The 15,525-nt window shown below is 50.6% G+C and overlaps 1 protein-coding gene across 1 annotated transcript in view; it reads left to right on the top strand.

Annotated features, from left to right (window-relative positions):
* Positions 1-15,525, top strand: part of SPAG17 (sperm associated antigen 17) — a 531,742-nt gene that overhangs the window by 177,851 nt on the left and 338,366 nt on the right. Inside the window, exons 2-3 of the mRNA XM_073668734.1 lie at positions 6,716-6,856; positions 15,299-15,358. Coding sequence (XP_073524835.1) covers positions 6,716-6,856; positions 15,299-15,358 — 201 coding nt within the window. The remainder of the gene's footprint in view (positions 1-6,715; positions 6,857-15,298; positions 15,359-15,525) is intronic.

The following is a 15,525-nucleotide window of genomic DNA, read 5'->3' on the forward strand; positions in this document are numbered from 1 at the left end:
AAACAGGGAAGAGCAGGCGAGTTCTCACCTGAGGCCTGAGGTGTCGGTACTGTCACATGATGATGAGCGGTCCTGGGGTGGAGGGTGGTGACCACTCTATGGATGATGAGCGGTCCTGGGGTGGAGGGTGGTGACCACTCTATGGATGATGAGCAATCCTGGGGTGGAGGGTGGTGACCGTTCTGTGGATGATGAGCAATCCTGGGGTGGAGGGTGGTGACCGTCCTGTGGATGATGAACAATCCTGGGGTGGAGGGTGGTGACCGCTCTATGGATGATGAGCGGTCCTGGGGTGGAGGGTGGTGACCGTTCTGTGCATGATGAACAATCCTGGGGTGGAGAGTGGTGACCACTCTATGGATGATGAGCGGTCCTGGGGTGGAGGGTGGTGACCACTCTATGGATGATGAGCAATCCTGGGGTGGAGGGTGGTGACCGTTCTGTGGATGATGAGCAATCCTGGGGTGGAGGGTGGTGACCGTTCTGTGGATGATGAACAATCCTGGGGTGGAGGGTGGTGACCGCTCTATGGATGATGAGCGGTCCTGGGGTGGAGGGTGGTGACCGTTCTGTGCATGATGAACAATCCTGGGGTGGAGAGTGGTGACCACTCTATGGATGATGAGCAGTCCTGGGGTGGAGGGTGATGACCACTCTATGGATGTTGAGCAATCCCGGGGTGGAGGGTGGTGACCGTTCTGTGGATGATGAGCAATCCTGGGGTGGAGGGTGGTGACCGTTGTGTGGATGATGAACAATCCTGGGGTGGAGGGTGGTGACCGCTCTATGGATGATGAGCGGTCCTGGGGTGGAGGGTGGTGACCGTTCTGTGCATGATGAACAATCCTGGGGTGGAGGGTGGTGACCGTTCTGTGCATGATGAACAATCCTGGGGTGGAGGGTGGTGACCGCTCTATGGCTGATGAGCAATTCTGGGGTGGAGGGTGGTGACCGCTCTATGAATGATGAGCGGTCCTGGGGTGGAAGGTGGTGATCGCGCTGTGGATGATGAGCAATCCTGGGGTGGAGGGTGGTGACCGCTCTATGGATGATGAGCGGTCCTGGGGTGGAGGGTGGTGACCACTCTATGGATGATGAGCAATCCTGGGGTGGAGGGTGGTGACCGTTCTGTGGATGATGAGCAATCCTGGGGTGGAGGGTGGTGACCGTTCTGTGGATGATGAACAATCCTGGGGTGGAGGGTGGTGACCGCTCTATGGATGATGAGCGGTCCTGGGGTGGAGGGTGGTGACCGTTCTGTGCATGATGAACAATCCTGGGGTGGAGAGTGGTGACCACTCTATGGATGATGAGCGGTCCTGGGGTGGAAGGTGGTGGTCGCTCTGTGGATGATGAGCAATCCTGGGGTGGTGGGTGGTGATCGCTCTATGGATGATGAGCAACCCTGGGGTGGAGGGTGGTGACCACTCTATGGATGATGAGCAATCCTGGGGTGGAGGGTGGTGACCCCTCTATGGATGATGAACAATCCTGGGGTGGTGGGTGGTGATCGCTCTATGGATGATGAGCAATCCTGGGGTGGAGGGTGGTGACCGCTCTATTGATAATGAGCAATCCTGGGGTGGAGGGTGGTGACCACTCTATGGATGATGAGCAATCCTGGGGTGGAGGGTGGTGACCGCTCTATGGATGATGAGCAATCCTGGGGTGGAAGGTGGTGATTGCTCTGTGGATGATGAGCAATCCTGGAGTGGAGGGTGGTGACCACTCTATGGATGATGAGCAATCCTGGGGTGGAGGGTGGTGACCGTTCTGTGGATGATGAGCAATCCTGGGGTGGAGGGTGGTGACCGTTCTGTGGATGATGAACAATCCTGGGGTGGAGGGTGGTGACCGCTCTATGGATGATGAGCGGTCCTGGGGTGGAGGGTGGTGACCGTTCTGTGCATGATGAACAATCCTGGGGTGGAGAGTGGTGACCACTCTATGGATGATGAGCGGTCCTGGGGTGGAGGGGGATGACCACTCTATGGATGATGAGCAATCCTGGGGTGGAGGGTGGTGACCGTTCTGTGGATGATGAGCAATCCTGGGGTGGAGGGTGGTGACCGTTCTGTGGATGATGAACAATCCTGGGGTGGAGGGTGGTGACCGCTCTATGGATGATGAGCAATTCTGGGGTGGAGGGTGGTGACTGCTCTATGAATGATGAGCGGTCCTGGGGTGGAAGGTGGTGATCGCGCTGTGGATGATGAGCAATCCTGGGGTGGAGGGTGGTGACCGCTCTATGGATGATGAGCGGTCCTGGGGTGGAGGGTGGTGACCGCTCTATGGATGATGAGCGGTCCTGGGGTAGAAGGTGGTGATCGCTCTGTGGATGATGAGCAATTCTGGGGTGGTGGGTGGTGATCGCTCTATGGATGATGAGCAATCCTGGGGTGGAGGGTGGTGACCACTCTATGGATGATGAGCAATCCTGGGGTGGAGGGTGGTGACCCCTCTATGGATGATGAACAATCCTGGGGTGGTGGGTGGTGATCGCTCTATGGATGATGAGCAATCCTGGGGTGGAGGGTGGTGACCGCTCTATTGATAATGAGCAATCCTGGGGTGGAGGGTGGTGACCACTCTATGGATGATGAGCAATCCTGGGGTGGAGGGTGGTGACCGCTCTATGGATGATGAGCAATCCTGGGGTGGAAGGTGGTGATCGCTCTGTGGATGATGAGCAATCCTGGAGTGGAGGGTGGTGACCACTCTATGGATGATGAGCAATCCTGGGGTGGAGGGTTGTGATCGCTCTATGGATGATGAGCAATTCTAGGGTGGAGGGTGGTGACCGCTCTATGGATGATGAGCAATCCTGGGGTGGAGAGTGGTGATCGCTCTATGGATGATGAGCAATTCTGGGGTGGAGGGTGGTGACCGCTCTATGGATGATGAGCAAACTTGGGGTGGAGGGTGGTGACCACTCTATGGATGATGAGCAATCCTGGGGTGGAGGGTGGTGACCCCTCTATGGATGATGAACAATCCTGGGGTGGTGGGTGGTGATCGCTCTATGGATGATGAGCAATCCTGGGGTGGAGGGTGGTGACCGCTCTATTGATAATGAGCAATCCTGGGGTGGAGGGTGGTGACCACTCTATGGATGATGAGCAGTCCTGGGGTGGAGGGTGGTGACCGCTCTATGGATGATGAGCAATCCTGGGGTGGAAGGTGGTGATTGCTCTGTGGATGATGAGCAATCCTGGAGTGGAGGGTGGTGACCACTCTATGGATGATGAGCAATCCTGGGGTGGAGGGTGGTGACTTTTCTGTGGATGATGAGCAATCCTGGGGTGGAGGGTGGTGACCGTCCTGTGGATGATGAACAATCCTGGGGTGGAGGGTGGTGACCGCTCTATGGATGATGAGCGGTCCTGGGGTGGAGGGTGGTGACCGTTCTGTGCATGATGAACAATCCTGGGGTGGAGAGTGGTGACCACTCTATGGATGATGAGCGGTCCTGGGGTGGAGGGTAATGACCACTCTATGGATGATGAGCAATCCTGGGGTGGAGGGTGGTGACCGTTCTGTGGATGATGAGCAATCCTGGGGTGGAGGGTGGTGACCGTTCTGTGGATGATGAGCAATCCTGGGGTGGAGGGTGGTGACCGTTCTGTGGATGATGAACAATCCTGGGGTGGAGGGTGGTGACCGCTCTATGGATGATGAGCGGTCCTGGGGTGGAGGGTGGTGACCGTTCTGTGCATGATGAACAATCCTGGGGTGGAGGGTGGTGACCGCTCTATGGATGATGAGCAATTCTGGGGTGGAGGGTGGTGACCGCTCTATGAATGATGAGCGGTCCTGGGGTGGAAGGTGGTGATCGCGCTGTGGATGATGAGCAATCCTGGGGTGGAGGGTGGTGACCGCTCTATGGATGATGAGCGGTCCTGGGGTGGAGGGTGGTGACCGCTCTATGGATGATGAGCGGTCCTGGAGTAGAAGGTGGTGATCGCTCTGTGGATGATGAGCAATCCTGGGGTGGTGGGTGGTGATCGCTCTATGGATGATGAGCAATCCTGGGGTGGAGGGTGGTGACCACTCTATGGATGATGAGCAATCCTGGGGTGGAGGGTGGTGACCCCTCTATGGATGATGAACAATCCTGGGGTGGTGGGTGGTGATCGCTCTATGGATGATGAGCAATCCTGGGGTGGAGTGTGGTGACCGCTCTATTGATAATGAGCAATCCTGGGGTGGAGGGTGGTGACCACTCTATGGATGATGAGCAATCCTGGGGTGGAGGGTGGTGACCGCTCTATGGATGATGAGCAATCCTGGGGTGGAAGGTGGTGATCGCTCTGTGGATGATGAGCAATCCTGGAGTGGAGGGTGGTGACCACTCTATGGATGATGAGCAATCCTGGGGTGGAGGGTTGTGATTGCTCTATGGATGATGAGCAATTCTAGAGTGGAGGGTGGTGACCGCTCTATGGATGATGAGCAATCCTGGGGTGGAGAGTGGTGATCGCTCTATGGATGATGAGCAATTCTGGGGTGGAGGGTGGTGACCGCTCTATGGATGATGAGCAATCCTGGGGTGGAGAGTGGTGATCGCTCTGTGGATGATGAGCAATCCTGGGGTGGAGGGTGGTGATCACTCTATAGATGATGAGCGGTCCTGGGTTGGAGGGTGGTGGCCGCTCTATGGATGATGAGCAATCCTGGGGTGGAAGGTGGTGACCGTTCTGTGGATGATGAGCAATCATGGGGTTGAGGGTGGTGATCACTCTATAGATGATGAGCGGTCCTGGGTTGAAGGGTGGTGCTCACTCTATGGATGATGTGATGAGCGGTCCTGAGGTGGAGGTTGGTGACCGCTCTGTGGATGATCAGCAATCCTGGAGTGAAAGGCAGTGACTGCTCTATGGATGGTGAGTGGTCCTGGGTTGGAGGGTGGTGACCACTCTATGGATGATGAGCGGTCCTGGGATGGAGGGTGGTCAACTCTCTATGGATGATGAGCAGTCCTGGGTTGGAGGGTGGTGACCGCTCTGTGGATGATGAGTAGTCTTGAGGTGAAGGTTGGTAACTGCTCTGTGGATGATCAGCAATCCTGAGGTGGAGGGTGGTAACCGCTCTATAGATGATGAGCGGTCCTGGGTTGGTGGGTGGTGACTAGTGATGAGCGAGTATGTTCGGTTAACCCTTTCGGCGAGTATGCTCGGGCGAGTACAGAGTATCTTCAGCGTTCTCGGTGATATGTTTGAATCACTCCCGTGTGCATGATTTGCGTCTGCATTCCTCACATGTATTAATTCTGTCAATCAGTCGCAAATCATGCACACGGGAGTGATACAAACATATCACCGAGTACGCTGAAGATACTCGTTACTCGCCCGAGCATACTCGCCGAAAGGGTTAACCCAACATACTTGGTCATCACTAGTGGTAACTGCTCTATAGATGATGAGCGGTCCTGGGTTGGAGCATGGTGACTGCTCTATGGATGATGAGTAGTCCTGAGGTGAAGGTTGGTGACCACTCTGTGGATGATCAGCAATCCTAGGGTGAAGGGCAATAACCATTCTATGAATGATGAGTGGTCCTGGGGTGGAGGGTGGTGACCTCTGTATGGATCATGAGCTATCCAGAGTTGGAGGGTGGTGATCACTCTATGGATGATGAGGGTTTGTGGGGTGGAGGATGGTGACTGCTCTATAGATGATGAGCAATCCTGGGGTGGAGGTTGGTGACTGCTCTATGGATGATCAGCAATCCTGGGGTGGAGGGTGGTGACTGCTCTATGGATGATCAGCAATTCTAGGGTGAAGGGTGGTGACCACTCTATGGATGATGAGCGGTCCTGGTTGGAGGGTGGTGACCACTCTATGGATGATGAGCGGTCCTAGGGTGGAGGATGGTGAGCGCTCTATGGATGATGAGTGGTCCTTGGGTGGAGGGTAATGACTGCTCTGCGGCTCAGGTGTTGGTACTGTCGCATAATGATGATTGGTGGAGGGTGGTGACCGCTCTATGGATGATGAGCGGACATTGGTTGGAGGGTGGTAACTGCTCTATGGTTGATGAGCGGACCTTTGGTGGAGGATGGTGACTGCTCTATATGGATGATGAGTGGACCTTGGGTGGAGGGTGGTGACCGCTCTATGGTTGATGAGCGGATCTTGGGTGGAGAGTGGTGACCGCTCTATGGTTGATGAGCGGATCTTGGGTGGAGAGTGGTGACCGCTCTATGGTTGATGAGCGGATCTTGGGTGGAGAGTGGTGACCGCTCTATGGTTGATGAGCGGATCTTGGGTGGAGAGTGGTGACCGCTCTATGGTTGATGAGCGGATCTTGGGTGGAGAGTGGTGACCGCTCTATGGTTGATGAGCGGATCTTGGGTGGAGAGTGGTGACCGCTCTATGGTTGATGAGCGGATCTTGGGTGGAGAGTGGTGACCGCTCTATGGTTGATGAGCGGATCTTGGGTGGAGAGTGGTGACCGCTCTATGGTTGATGAGCGGATCTTGGGTGGAGAGTGGTGACCGCTCTATGGTTGATGAGCGGATCTTGGGTGGAGAGTGGTGACCGCTCTATGGTTGATGAGCGGATCTTGGGTGGAGAGTGGTGACCGCTCTATGGTTGATGAGCGGATATTGGGTGAAGGGTAGCGACTGCTCTGTGGCTCAGGTGTCGACTGCCAGGGGGTTGAGAAGTTTCTTTTTACGTGGTGCTTCTAGTCTTAATCTTCTCCTTTATTTCAGGACTCGTGGACCGTGGACATCGCTTTTGTGGTTGAAAACCAAGAAGAAGATGAAGTCCACATCAAGGCCCTATCCCAAGCCGCGTGTCTCCCCCAGCGCCGACGCTTCAGCCTGGTGTCCTGGGACGAGGTCCTACAGCAGGTTCTGTATATATTACTGGTCCAGATATCTAAGATACACACCCCATTATACCACCGCTAGGCTATACACACCCCATTATACCACCCCCTAGGCTATACACACCCCATTATACCACCCCTAGGCTATACACACCCCATTATACCACCCCCTAGGCTATACACACCCCATTATACCACCCCTAGGCTATACACACCCCATTATACCACCCCCTAGGCTATACACACCCCATTATACCACCACTAGGTTATACACATCCCATTATACCACCCCCTAGGCTATACACACCCCATTATACCACTCCTAGGTTATACACACCCCATTATACCACCCCTAGGCTATACACACCCCATTTTACCACCCCTAGGCTATACACACCCCATTATACCACCCCTAGGTTATACACACCCCATTATACCACTCCTAGGTTATATACACTCCATTATACCACCCCTAGGTTATACACACCCCATTATACCACCCCTAGGTTATACACACCCCATTATACCACCCCCTAGGCTATACACACCCCATTATACCACCCCTAGGCTATACACACCCCATTATACCACCCCTAGGTTATACACACCCCATTATACCACCCCTAGGTTATACACACCCAATTATACCACCCCTAGGTTATACACACCCCATTATACCACCCCTAGGCTATACACACCCCATTATACCACCCCTACGTTATACACACCCCATTATACCACCCCTAGGTTATACACACCCCATTATACCGCCTCCTAGGTTATACACACCCCATTATACTACCAATAGGTTATACACACCCCATTATACCACCTCTTAGGTTATACTCATCCCATTATACCACCCCCTAGGTTATACACAACCCATTATACCACCCCCTAGGTTATACACACCCCATTATACCACCCTCTAGGTTATACACACCCCATTATACCACCCCTAGGCTATACACACCCCATTATACCACCCCTACGTTATACACACCCCATTATACCACCCCTAGGTTATACACACCCCATTATACCGCCTCCTAGGTTATACACACCCCATTATACTACCAATAGGTTATACACACCCCATTATACCACCTCTTAGGTTATACTCATCCCATTATACCACCCCCTAGGTTATACACAACCCATTATACCACCCCCTAGGTTATACACACCCCATTATACCACCCTCTAGGTTATACACACCCCATTATACCACCCCTAGGCTATACACACCCCATTATACCACCCCTAGGCTATACACACCCCATTATACCACCACTAGGTTATACACACCCCATTATACCACCCCTAGGTTATACACACCCCATTATACCACCCCTCTGTTATACACACCCCATTATACCACCCCTAGGTTATACACACCCCATTATACCACCCCTAGGTTATACACACCCCACTATACCACCCCTAGGCTATACACACACCATTATACCACCCCTAGGTTATACACACCCCATTATACCACCCCTCTGTTATACACACCCCATTATACCACCCCTCTGTTATACACACCCCATTATACCACCCCTAGGTTATACACACCCCATTATACCACCCCTAGGTTATACACACCCCACTATACCACCCCTAGGTTATACACACCCCATTATACCACCCCTAGGTTATACACACCCCATTATACCACCCCTCTGTTATAGACACCCCATTATACCACCCCTAGGTTATACACACCCCATTATACCACCCCTAGGTTATACACACCCCATTATACCACCCCTAGGTTATACACACCCCATTATACCACCCCTAGGTTATACACACCCCACTATACCACCCCTAGGTTATACACACCCCATTATACCACCCCTAGGTTATACACACCCCATTATACCACCGCTAGGTTATACACACCCCATTATACCACCCCTTTTTTATACACACCCCATTATACCACCCCTAGGCTATACACACCCCATTATACCACCCCTAGGTTATATACACCCCATTATACCACCCCTAGGTTATACACACCCCATTATACCACCCTCTAGGTTATACACACCCCATTATACCACCCTCTAGGTTATATACACCCTATTATACCACCCCTAGGTTATACACACCCCATTATACCACCCCTAGGTTATACACACCCTATTATACCACCCCTCTGCTATACACACCCCATTATACCACCCCTAGGTTATACACACCCCATTATACGACCCTCTGGGTTATACACACCCCATTATACCACCCCTAGGTTATACACACCCTATTATACCACCCCTCTGTTATACACACCCCATTACACCACCCCTAGGTTATACACACCCCATTATACGACCCTCTAGGTTATACACACCCCATTATACCACCCCTAGGTTATACACACCCTATTATACCACCCCTCTGCTATACACACTCCATTATACCACCCCTAGGTTATACACACCCCATTATACCACTCCTAGGTTATACACACCCCATTATACCACCCCTAGGCTATACACACCCCATTATACCACCCCTAGGTTATACACACCCCATTATACCCCCCCTAGGTTATACACACCCCATTATACCACCCCTAGGCTATACACACACCATTATACCACCCCTAGGTTATACACACCCCATTATACCACCCCTAGCTTATATACACCCCTTTATACCACCCCTCTGTTATACACACCCCATTATACCACCTCTAGGTTATACACACCCTATTATACCACCCCTAGGCTATACACACCCCATTATACCACCCCTAGGCTATACACACCCCATTATACCACCCCTCTGTTATACACACCCCATTATACCACCCCTAGGCTATACACACCCCACTATACCACCCCTAGGTTATACACACCCCATTATACCACCCTCTAGGTTATACACACCCCATTATACCACCCCTAGGTTATACACACCCCACTATACCACCCCTAGGTTATACACACCCCATTATACCACCCCTAGGTTATACACACCCCATTGTACCACCCCTCTGTTATACACACCCCATTATACCACCCCTACGTTATACACACCCCATTATACCACCCCTAGGTTATACACACCCCACTATACCACCCCTAGGTTATACACACCCCATTATATCACCCCTAGGTTATACACACCCCACTATACCACCCCTAGGTTATACACACCCCATTATACCACCCCTAGGTTATACACACCCCATTATACCACCCCTCTGTTATAGACACCCCATTATACCACCCCTAGGTTATACACACCCCATTATATCACCCCTAGGTTATACACACCCCATTATATCACCCCTAGGTTATACACACCCCATTATACCACCCCTAGGTTATACACACCCCATTATACCACCCCTAGGTTATACACACCCCATTATATCACCCCTAGGTTATACACACCCCACTATACCACCCCTAGGTTATACACACCCCATTATACCACCCCTAGGTTATACACACCCCATTATACCACCCCTCTGTTATAGACACCCCATTATACCACCCCTAGGTTATACACACCCCATTATACCACCCCTAGGTTATACACACCCCATTATACCACCCCTAGGTTATACACACCCCATTATACCACCTCTAGGTTATACACACCCCACTATACCACCCCTAGGTTATACACACCCCATTATACCACCCCTAGGTTATACACACCCCATTATACCACCCCTCTGTTATAGACACCCCATTATACCACCCCTAGGTTATACACACCCCATTATACCACCCCTAGGTTATACACACCCCATTATACCACCCCTAGGTTATACACACCCCATTATACCACCCCTAGGTTATACACACCCCATTATACCACCCCTAGGTTATACACACCCCACTATACCACCCCTAGGTTATACACACCCCATTATACCACCCCTAGGTTATACACACCCCATTATACCACCCCTCTGTTATACACACCCCATTATACCACCCCTACGTTATACACACCCCATTATACCACCCCTAGGTTATACACACCCCACTATACCACCCCTAGGTTATACACACCCCATTATACCACCCCTCTGTTATACACACCCCATTATTCCACCCCTAGGTTATACACACCCCATTATATCACCCCTAGATTATACACACCCCACTATACCACCCCTAGGTTATACACACCCCATTATACCACCCCTAGGTTATACACACCCCATTATACCACCCCTCTGTTATAGACACCCCATTATACCACCCCTAGGTTATACACACCCCATTATACCACCCCTAGGTTATACACACCCCATTATACCACCCCTAGGTTATACTCACCCCATTATACCACCCCTAGGTTATACACACCCCACTATACCACCCCTAGGTTATACACACCCCATTATACCACCCCTAGGTTATACACACCCCATTATACCACCCCTCTGTTATAGACACCCCATTATACCACCCCTAGGTTATACACACCCCATTATACCACCCCTAGGTTATACACACCCCATTATACCACCCCTAGGTTATACACACCCCATTATACCACCCCTAGGTTATACACACCCCATTATACCACCCCTCTGTTATACACACCCCATTATACCACCCCTAGGTTATACACACCCCATTATACACACCCCATTATACCACCCCTAGGTTATACACACCCCATTATACCACCCCTAGGTTATACACACCCCATTATACCACCCCTAGGTTATACACACCCCATTATACCACCCCTAGGTTATACACACCCCATTATACCACCCCTAGGTTATACACACCCCATTATACCACCCCTAGGTTATACACACCCCATTATACCACCCCTAGGTTATACACACCCCATTATACCACCCCTAGGTTATACACACCCCATTATACCACCCCTCTGTTATAGACACCCCATTATACCACCCCTAGGTTATACACACCCCATTATACCACCCCTAGGTTATACACACCCCATTATACCACCCCCTAGGCTATACACACCCCATTATACCACCCCTAGGTTATACACACCCCATTATACCACCCCTAGGTTATACACACCCCATTATACCACCCCTAGGTTATACACACCCCATTATACCACCCCTCTGTTATACACACCCCATTATACCACCCCTAGGTTATACACACCCCATTATACCACCCCTAGGTTATACACACCCCATTATACCACCCCTAGGTTATACACACCCCATTATACCACCCCTAGGTTATACACACCCCATTATACCACCCCTAGGTTATACACACCCCATTATACCACCCCTAGGTTATACACACCCCATTATACCACCCCTAGGTTATACACACCCCATTATACCACCCCTAGGTTATACACACCCCATTATACCACCCCTAGGTTATACACACCCCATTATACCACCCCTAGGTTATACACACCCCATTATACCACCCCTAGGTTATACACACCCCATTATACCACCTCTAGGTTATACACACCCCACTATACCACCCCTAGGTTATACACACCCCATTATACCACCCCTAGGTTATACACACCCCATTATACCACCCCTCTGTTATAGACACCCCATTATACCACCCCTAGGTTATACACACCCCATTATACCACCCCTAGGTTATACACACCCCATTATACCACCCCTAGGTTATACACACCCCATTATACCACCCCTAGGTTATACACACCCCATTATACCACCCCTAGGTTATACACACCCCACTATACCACCCCTAGGTTATACACACCCCATTATACCACCCCTAGGTTATACACACCCCATTATACCACCCCTCTGTTATACACACCCCATTATACCACCCCTACGTTATACACACCCCATTATACCACCCCTAGGTTATACACACCCCACTATACCACCCCTAGGTTATACACACCCCATTATACCACCCCTCTGTTATACACACCCCATTATTCCACCCCTAGGTTATACACACCCCATTATATCACCCCTAGATTATACACACCCCACTATACCACCCCTAGGTTATACACACCCCATTATACCACCCCTAGGTTATACACACCCCATTATACCACCCCTCTGTTATAGACACCCCATTATACCACCCCTAGGTTATACACACCCCATTATACCACCCCTAGGTTATACACACCCCATTATACCACCCCTAGGTTATACTCACCCCATTATACCACCCCTAGGTTATACACACCCCACTATACCACCCCTAGGTTATACACACCCCATTATACCACCCCTAGGTTATACACACCCCATTATACCACCCCTCTGTTATAGACACCCCATTATACCACCCCTAGGTTATACACACCCCATTATACCACCCCTAGGTTATACACACCCCATTATACCACCCCTAGGTTATACACACCCCATTATACCACCCCTAGGTTATACACACCCCATTATACCACCCCTCTGTTATACACACCCCATTATACCACCCCTAGGTTATACACACCCCATTATACACACCCCATTATACCACCCCTAGGTTATACACACCCCATTATACCACCCCTAGGTTATACACACCCCATTATACCACCCCTAGGTTATACACACCCCATTATACCACCCCTAGGTTATACACACCCCATTATACCACCCCTAGGTTATACACACCCCATTATACCACCCCTAGGTTATACACACCCCATTATACCACCCCTAGGTTATACACACCCCATTATACCACCCCTAGGTTATACACACCCCATTATACCACCCCTCTGTTATAGACACCCCATTATACCACCCCTAGGTTATACACACCCCATTATACCACCCCTAGGTTATACACACCCCATTATACCACCCCCTAGGCTATACACACCCCATTATACCACCCCTAGGTTATACACACCCCATTATACCACCCCTAGGTTATACACACCCCATTATACCACCCCTAGGTTATACACACCCCATTATACCACCCCTCTGTTATACACACCCCATTATACCACCCCTAGGTTATACACACCCCATTATACCACCCCTAGGTTATACACACCCCATTATACCACCCCTAGGTTATACACACCCCATTATACCACCCCTAGGTTATACACACCCCATTATACCACCCCTAGGTTATACACACCCCATTATACCACCCCTAGGTTATACACACCCCATTATACCACCCCTAGGTTATACACACCCCATTATACCACCCCTAGGTTATACACACCCCATTATACCACCCCTAGGTTATACACACCCCATTATACCACCCCTCTGTTATAGACACCCCATTATACCACCCCTAGGTTATACACACCCCATTATACCACCCCTCTGTTATAGACACCCCATTATACCACCCCTAGGTTATACACACCCCATTATACCACCCCTAGGTTATACACACCCCATTATACCACCCCTAGGTTATACACACCCCATTATACCACCCCTAGGTTATACACACCCCATTATACCACCCCTCTGTTATACACACCCCATTATACCACCCCTAGGTTATACACACCCCATTATACCACCCCTAGGTTATACACACCCCATTATACCACCCCTAGGTTATACACACCCCATTATACCACCCCTAGGTTATACACACCCCATTATACCACCCCTAGGTTATACACACCCCATTATACCACCCCTAGGTTATACACACCCCATTATACCACCCCTAGGTTATACACACCCCATTATACCACCCCTAGGTTATACACACCCCATTATACCACCCCTAGGTTATACACACCCCATTATACCACCCCTAGGTTATACACACCCCATTATACCACCCCTAGGTTATACACACCCCATTATACCACCCCTAGGTTATACACACCCCATTATACCACCCCTAGGTTATACACACCCCATTATACCACCCCCTAGGCTATACACACCCCATTATACCACCCCTAGGTTATACACACCCCATTATACCACCCCTAGGTTATACACACCCCATTATACCACCCCTAGGTTATACACACCCCATTATACCACCCCTCTGTTATACACACCCCATTATACCACCCCTAGGTTATACACACCCCATTATACCACCCCTAGGTTATACACACCCCATTATACCACCCCTAGGTTATACACACCCCATTATACCACCCCTAGGTTATACACACCCCATTATACCACCCCTAGGTTATACACACCCCATTATACCACCCCTAGGTTATACACACCCCATTATACCACCCCTAGGTTATACACACCCCATTATACCACCCCTAGGTTATACACACCCCATTATACCACCCCTAGGTTATACACACCCCATTATACCACCCCTCTGTTATAGACACCCCATTATACCACCCCTAGGTTATACACACCCCATTATACCACCCCTAGGTTATACACACCCCATTATACCACCCCTAGGTTATACACACCCTTTTATGTAGATACTTTTTGTCTATTTTCCCCTTTTCTTGCTGATTTATTTTGTTCTTGCTTTTTTAGGTTCATGAACTTGGAAACTCAAAACTCAAGAAAGTGAGAGCTGTTCCTCAGTATTACGAGGTGAGGACGGGCGCTTTTCTTTCCGGTGCAGTTATCAGAAGGTTTTCTGGATCCTCCATCACCAGGACTATCTGGATCTCTCCGTATGAGCCATAAACCGCCCGGCTGATTACCCTGACGCTTACCACCCTTTTATTAGCCTCCCCACAGTCCGGGCCGCTCCGGCT

This window comes from Phyllobates terribilis, unplaced genomic scaffold (genome assembly GCF_046119375.1).
Source record: "Phyllobates terribilis strain yellow unplaced genomic scaffold, ASM4611937v1 Scaffold_2__4_contigs__length_985480577, whole genome shotgun sequence".
Taxonomy (NCBI): domain Eukaryota; kingdom Metazoa; phylum Chordata; class Amphibia; order Anura; family Dendrobatidae; genus Phyllobates; species Phyllobates terribilis.